This window comes from Rhagoletis pomonella, unplaced genomic scaffold (assembly GCF_013731165.1).
Source record: "Rhagoletis pomonella isolate Grant_MI unplaced genomic scaffold, Rhpom_1.0 Rhpom_scaffold_00001, whole genome shotgun sequence".
Classification (NCBI taxonomy): Eukaryota; Metazoa; Arthropoda; class Insecta; order Diptera; family Tephritidae; genus Rhagoletis; species Rhagoletis pomonella.
The window spans coordinates 34,499,792-34,508,117 of NW_023458555.1; the positions used below are offsets into that span (position 1 = coordinate 34,499,792).

Below are 8,326 nucleotides of genomic sequence, written 5' to 3' on the forward strand. Positions count from 1 at the left end.
TTAATTTATTTTAGTTGCACGACTATGGCTTATCAAAAATTTAAGTTATTATTAGTAATATTGAAAGCATATCAGAAAAAAGTCTAATTAAATTAAACCTCCTTTTAAGCTCTAATATTTTTTCGTAATTTGCCATATTATTTATAAAACTACTAATTAGAATAATGGTTAAAAATATTACTTATGTAAATACTATTGGCTTTATAAATTTACATTTTCATATATTTTTCAATTTATAAACAATTTATAATTTTATTAAAGCTACTTTATTTTTTATAAATAAGGCAATATAAGTTTAAATAAACACTAAAAATTTTATATACGAAACATTAAATTCAAAAGCAAATGCGTACATCTAAAAAAAAAGTAAACAAATTTCCTAAACTGAATGAGGGAAAATACTAAGCCAAATGTGGCTACAAACTCAAAAATAAAAAAAAAAATTTTTATTTTATATTTATTTATTTAATTTATAAAAAAAAATCCTTAAAGATTAAATATAATTCGCAAGACCGACATTTTTAAAATAACTGGCATTAAAATTTCAAACTCAAACTTAACTAAAACTAAAAAAAAACTGTCTTAAATCGTAAAACAGGGCGGACGTACAGCAAAAAAAAACCAGTTAATCAGCATCTCAAAAACAAAAAAATTTACCCTATAATGCCGGTTTTTACAAGGCCTACTTGATATTCCAATGGTTTCATGTGAAAAATCCGATTTATTCCTTTTCGTAAGTGGTAAAAAAAAAATCAAAAACACAATTAAAAAAAAAATTATCCAAACAATTTGAGTTTCAAAACCAATTTAATATATAATCAATAATAATATATACATCAACATATTTTAAACAAATTATTTCTACATTAAATTAAATTTAAAGTCTTAAATGGCGCATAGTGTCACGCTGCCGTGTAGCCAGACTCTTGTGGCCCTTATACAACCTTAAAAGAACACACAAACTGTAGAATATTCCAGACCTGAAGTTTGGAGGTTTGTATCGCTTCTTAGTGGGCATTTGGCTGATTAGCACCCACGCCAGTATTATGAAGCTGCAGGCACGAAAGCGAACAGGCACCAGTAGACCATCTTCTTTATAGTTGCCCACCTTTAATTTATATAATTCATATAATTTTTAAGTTTAAGAGAAGAGAGAAAACAGTTAAAAATATAGACTTTTTTTGGGGTGCACCCTAATGTACATATACATGCCACTAAAAATCTAGTCTAAAACATTAAGGTTATGCCTATGACGTGATAAACTGCCGATAAAAGTAATAAAATCATAAATTCCATACAAAATTATAATTTTAGCACGTTTATCTGCAGTTTATGACGTTAGATGAATACCCCTATTGAAACAAATTTAAAACCAAAAAAAAATTAGTGCTAACATACAATAAATTTTTTTTTTTTAATTTTGTTCTTAACTGCAACTAAACGGAAGGACTTATAATTTGGTAAATAAACAAAACACAATTTAATAAAAAAGTTTAACAAATTAAAAAAAATATATATATTGCTTTCTAATTCGCTTATTTAAACACAAAATTAACTAAAAAACACTATTTCTTCTATTACAACTAAAAACAAAAACGGCTTAGGAGCGAATTTTTAACTCTAAATATAATTTTGGAACTCATTTTTAATTCGCTTTTTATAAACAAATTATTTAAAAACAACTTAAAATGTCATAATAAAAAAAATCTAAAACTTTACCAACAACTTGGCCATTAAAAACCGATGATTAAAATTTCTAAAAAAAAAAAACATATTTAACACCAGCCAAATAAACAACAATAACATGCTATTTGCCTTCCAAAAAAAAAACGCAATACCAAAAAAGATGCCCACCTAACTATTGTATTTCGAATTCTTGCAAACACTTTTCCCCCTATGCTTTGCAGCGCCCAGCGTTGAATGTGATGTGTGCAAGCGAAAATTTTTTCTCAAGAAAGATCTGCGCAAACATATGCGCATACATACCGGTGAACGTTTTTACAAATGTGACTTCTGTGGTTCCTCGTTTATGCACCACACGCGTCTAAAGGGTAATATTCACATATATAAGTATACATATACAGTTTAGTTACAGTCTGTTCAACAAGAAGGTAGGCGAGGTTTTTGATGGCAAATTAAAAGGTATTTCTTTCTCTTTTCATCGGCACCATTGTTACCATAAAAAGATCTAAAATAATCGTATCCAGCTGCAGCAAAAGTTATAAAAAAAATGCGAAAAAAAAACGTTGAGAAATAGGTGGCGCTTTATACAGCTTCGAAAAACGTTGATGATCTTCCAGAACGCGAGAAAATGCGAGCGACGCTCTGTAACGAGGACAAAGTGATTGTGTGAATGAGAATTTTCAGGCGTTATACGTAACTGCGCCTTCGTGAAGCCAAGGCCAAACTTACGGGGAGAGGGATTTACAGTCAGCGCCAAAAATATGCACACCCCGACGTTTAGACGATTTTATTTATTTATATTTTCCATTATCAATACTGCTGGCGGTTATTACACCCTAAATTTTGAACACAAACGAATCAATAAACTACGTTTTCAGTTTCTGATGTGCGATTTTGCCTAAACATGATTTTTTCAAAAAATGATTTAAAAGGTTCAATGCATTTGTAGGATAACATTATGGGTGTTAAATAAAAGAAAAAGCTCTGTATAATTAAAAAAAAAAAATTTTTTTTGGTGCACAAGTTCAAATAGGTATTGAAAATGTAATTTTAAAAATGTATCCTTGCATATCTTTGAAAATTTACAATATTTATCTTAGAAAATTTTATTTGCTGAGGACCAATATATGCACGACTGCATTCTACAACTTCGTATTTTTTACTTTATTTGTTTAGGATAAGAAAAAAAGTATTTAAAACACATTTTCAATATCTATTCTTCCTTGTGAAGCAAATAATTTTTTCTGTTTTAAATATCAAAGAATTTGCGCTCTCATTTCACAACCATTCACATTCTACATTGCACAAAAAAAAAAAACAATATTTTTGGGCTAATCATATCTTTGAAGTTTCAAAGTATGTTCTGTTTCTCACAAAATTGAGGGTACGGCTCTTTCTCTATATCTAAAAAAATTCAGGTATGCAGTTTTGTTATAGCCCATTAAATTTTAGTATAATATTGTCAAATTTCAAATGTCTAAAAATTCGTGATGATTTCTGAATTTTTTTTGCTGACTGTCCTACGCATTTTTTTCATATAAAATATAAATTCTGAAAATACTTTATATGTCAAAAAATGCGTAGGACAGTCAACAAAAAAATTCTCAAAAATCATCACGAATTTTTAGACACTTGAAATTTGCACAATATTATACTAAAATTAAATGGGCTACAAACTGCATGCCAGTTTTTTTTGTTTTAGAAATTTGTATTAAAAAGTTTTAAATTTTGCTTAAACTTTGCAAATTTTCGTAGACAGCTTCATTCTTGGATTTGCATGGGGTTTGCTAAAATATAAGCCATATATACAAAATGCATAAAAAAATTTAAGAAGTAAACATTGCGAATTTTAACAAAAAAGAGCCGTACGCTCAATTGTGTGAGTAACAATATGTACTTTAAAAAAAATCTAGACGTAAGAGCGAAATGCCAAAAAACCTAATTTTACTATAGGTACTGGGCCACTAAATAGTTTCGCGACTATATTGACTGTGTCGTGTGTTTTGAATTGTTTTGGTTTTTGTCACACAGTGTTACACATTTTATTGATAGATTGCGCCATTGCATTTGACTTGTATATTGATGAAAAAAATTTGAAAAAAAATGCCTTGATAACTTTCGAAAAAACCTCGTCTCCTTTCTTATTGTACAGACTGTATATTTCGAAAATATAAACCATTTAATATCACTTACATACATACATATGCACAAACATACTATGCACAAACATCTTTATCTACATACATATATATTTACATATATATTCATAAGCTCTTTATACATAATTAATATATAAGCATACTTAGTAATAAGTCTATATGCACATACTGTACATTTGTATTTTATATTTGTGTTTTGTATAGTTGGAAGCATGCTTGCTATGACTTGGAGTACACGTATTTAATTAAATTAAGTTTTGTTTTCATAGATACATACTTGACTTTGGTTGACTGCATGGCTGAATGCCTCCTATGCACGGCCTATTGACAAAGCATGAGCAAATATGTATGTATGCAAACCTACATATGTACATACCTATGCACATATTATTATAACCGCAGAGAAATAAATAAACGCCTATGCTTTTAACTTGAGTGAGCGTCGTGTGCTGGTGTGTGCTTGTGTGCTTATGTGCGCCCATCATCATTGTATTTATTTAAATGCTGTATTTACTGTACTTAAGTTAAATGTGCTTTTTGTGAGGACCTTTTTAAGCAGCAATTCAAGCATTCATATACATACATATGTACATGTGTACAAAGGTACACAATAAGGAGACAAACAAAAACCGCAGCGCAGCAAAGAAAATGTGCTGCTGACAGACAGACAGGCGAATCGACAGATAGATTGAAGCTCACAGACACATTGCTGCGCTCAAATAAGAAACAAAGCGTGGATTATGCTATGCGACCCAAACCAACTAACCAGGCAACCAACTGTCCGACCAACCGTCCGACATTTAGTCAGCTGCAGGATGAGCTTACTCTTGAAAGTCATATATGTATTTATGTATGTATGTATTTAGTCATATGTATAGTTAGTGTGCTATAGCAGCGCGACCTTTTTGTTTTGTAAGCTTCGTTAACTTTGTGCTACTTTTTTTTTTTGTTTTACACTGTCTGTGTCAGTTAGATTTGACTAACTGCTTGCTTGCTTGCTGCCTGCGCGGACAGTGTCGAACAGATGCACTGACGAAAGTTGTTGCTGATGGATAGTCTGGTCGCTCGCTCGCCCTTGGTTGATTGGTTGGTTGTTTGGTTGGTTGGTTGTTTGACTGTTTGGTTGAAGGCATTTGTACCTCTTGGACAGGAGGCAGTCACTCACTCATTTGGACGCAAATGGTGTTTGTGGTTAAACAATTGCGTGGACGACGTCTTTCAACTTTGCCTGGAAGTTTTGAAGGTTTTTAATTGTTTTTGTTTTCGTTACGAGTCGTATTTGCTCACGTCAAAGCGCGTGAAGAAGTCAAGAAATAATATTGTCAGTGGTGTGGGGGGTTTTTTTTTGGTTGTAGAAAGTGTTGATTACTATTTGGTTGCTTAGTACCTACTTTGTTGAATAACCGCGGCGCGCTGACCGTTTCTATCTTCTGCTATACAAGTTTGGTTTTTAAGTCACGTATTATTTAAAAGTTTGATTTCATTTTGATGATAATTTGTTGCTAATTTGTTGCTTTTACTATTAGCAAAGTTGGAATGGTTTTTGCACTGAAGTTACATCCTTGGCAAGAGTTTTTAATTGATTTTTCGTAATCAATGCTGATGAGTGCGCTATTAATTTCATTGTTTCGAAAGCGGACAGCTTTTAAAAGAGTTCACTCGAAGGCCAGGAGGTTTCCGCATACATATCCCTGCATGTCTTTCAACCAACATGATTCTCTAGCGTGTCCTGGTAGTCCTTGTAGTAGAGCTTTCCTGGAGATAACTGGGCTCTCAGAAAAGTGGTCCCCAGGAAATTTGAGGCTTTTTGCTCGGATGCTATCTCCTCCTCATCTTTACAGCTTCTGCAGAGATCGTTATGCGGTACTCCAAAATTTTCAGTTTCCAAGCTACATTCTTTTTTTAATATTTACCCAGTCGCAAATAGTTTTGCTCTGAAATTAATAATTACCCGTAGTAGTTGTTAGACTAGGTTTCAGTTGAGAAGAACCCTTTCCGAAATATATTGAACTTCGATGTGGTTTCTGTGCGATTTAAAAATTTTTTACATCCACATGCATACATAAATCCAGAGCAGTATTTCCACTTAAATTGCCCGACTTTGACAATCATTCGATTCAATTCATTGAATGAGGTATCGATTTATGCAAAAATAAATGTACTTTGAAATAAATACTACATATTGGGCAACTTTCACAAAAATTTTTAGAAATTAGCTTTAGTCAAACTTAAAAAAAAAAATCAGAGAATTCGGTTTTTAATTTACGCGAAGAAAATTCCCAATAATCTAAGTCTTTTTAAAGGTCTATACGTCTTCTTCTCAAAACAGGTTTGGTTTTTAAAAATCAGATGAAAAATACTAAAGCCGTTAAAAATAAGTGCATCAAGTATAATTTTTTTTTTTAATTAAAAATGCAGGGTTCAGGAACTATAAGAAACCTATTTTAAGCTACAACCTACACTAGGTTCTGTTTCGGGTATATTTCGTGATTTTTGCGTCGCACGTTATTATCTTTCCCATTTTCTTAATCTTCCCCTTCATTATTGATTAACTTTATTTAATATTTTTTAGAATTTGTACTTTTTATTTCAAATAGAAATGCATCAAATAAATTTCTAGGAATTTCTTTTAAATTAAATTTGATGCATTTTTAATAAAAGTCACGAAATCCAAATTTAGAAAAATAACTAGAAAAGCAAATATGGACAGACAATTATGAAATTGTGCCCAAATGCCCCCTGTCCTGTCCGCTTAGTAGTGTTAACTCGTAAGATAGTATGAGACCTTGAGAGCCAGAGCAGCCTAACTGACATTGTAAAAAAAATATGTTGAGGTACAGCATGAAATGCATTACTGGAATCGAAACGGTAATAGCTATACTATTTTACTAGAATAGGTATTGGCACAGACAATTTTTTACATTATAGGTATGCAAAAATTTTTATTCTAATATTTTTCCGCAAATTTTTTATTAAAATATGGTACATTCTACAACAAAAAAAGACATAAATATAATTTCTAAACTTTGTGCAAAACTCGCGAAAATTTAATAAATTTTCATGCAAATTTTCAACCTTTTTAATAAATTTTTTTGAAAATGAGGAACAAAAATTCAAATATTCTTAAAAACTAAATATGTTTACATTACAGCATAAATTACTTTGTTTCGATCAAATTACTTCACATAAATCAAGTAAGTTTAGACTTGCTTTCATAGTTTCTACAGATGTTTGATTAGCGTACAAGTCAGTGGCTTGTACTTGATTTAAAAAAGAAAATGGTTGCATACCTTTAGGCATTTATTTTTTTAATTTCGTCAACAATGGGGACTAAAATAAATGACAAGGTGTCGTTTTCTCAAGTAGATTTCAAAATTTATCTGCCCTTCAAACACATTTTTTCATAACACGATTTGTGTTTAAAGGGCAGATAAATAATTCGTTTCAGTTTAATTCTTACAGCTAATTTCACGAAAGCAATTCTAAGTGAAAAATGATTTTAATTTTTTTAATTTTATATGGGCATTGACAGAAAATAAAAAAATAATTTTTCATTTAAATTGCTGGTGAAACTGGCTGTAGGTGTTAATTTTTATTGTTTTCATTAAGTGATTTTTTTTTTAATTTTTTATATACACATGTACGTTTGATTAAAATGTATATCATTTTGCATGATAAAAACATAGCAAGGTAGAACCGTTCTCTCAATTTGTCGGCCATGATTTTTTTCTGAAGTTTGCCAACATTTTAAAATCATATAAAAGTGGAAATAAAAAATTGAAATTGTTCGAAATTGTTGTTGGTTGAGATTGAAAATGAAAATGTGTGTGTGAGTTTGTGAGTAAATTAAAAAATTAAATTGTTTGGAAATGTCAAGAATTTTAAAAGTGACTCTCAGCGGTTCTACCTTACTATATTTTTATCATGTCATTTTGTATTTTCCTTTAGTTTTTTATATTCATTTTAATTAAATTTTACTTTATTTCATTTTATTTGAATTTTTTTCCATCATTTCACTTTATTTTTTTCTCATCATTTTGTTTTTATTTTTTCCCTTCATTTTACTTAATTTTTTTGGTTTTACATCTCTCTCTACTTCTTTTTATCGCATCTTATTCTTCTCATTTTCTTGCACCTACATACATTATTAGCATCAGACACTAATTCGTTCATCAAAGCACATTTCCTTGCAACTTTTGCACCTTTATTTGACGCACCATATCATTAGCATTATTATCCTTCTACACATTTGCTGGTACTTTAGACATTTGGCAAAATCATCTGTCTATTACTTGCTTAGTTAGCAACTCAACTCACGCTTCAAATTATCACCTTTGAAGTGCATATGCTTGGAATTTTTCATTTTTATTTTTTTGTTTTTTTTGTGAGCTTGCGCGCGCTTGACTTTACAAATTTTTATTAGCGGTACGTGAGGCTTTTTTAAGCTTTGCGGCTTTTCGCATATATGTATGTATATTTTTTTT

General features: G+C 30.5%; 1 protein-coding gene across 1 annotated transcript in view; it reads left to right on the forward strand.

Moving 5' to 3' along the window:
- LOC118744734 overlaps nt 1-8,326 on the forward strand; it is a 44,968-nt gene that overhangs the window by 29,538 nt on the left and 7,104 nt on the right. Inside the window, exon 5 of the mRNA XM_036478028.1 lies at nt 1,908-2,051. Coding sequence (XP_036333921.1) covers nt 1,908-2,051 — 144 coding nt within the window. The remainder of the gene's footprint in view (nt 1-1,907; nt 2,052-8,326) is intronic.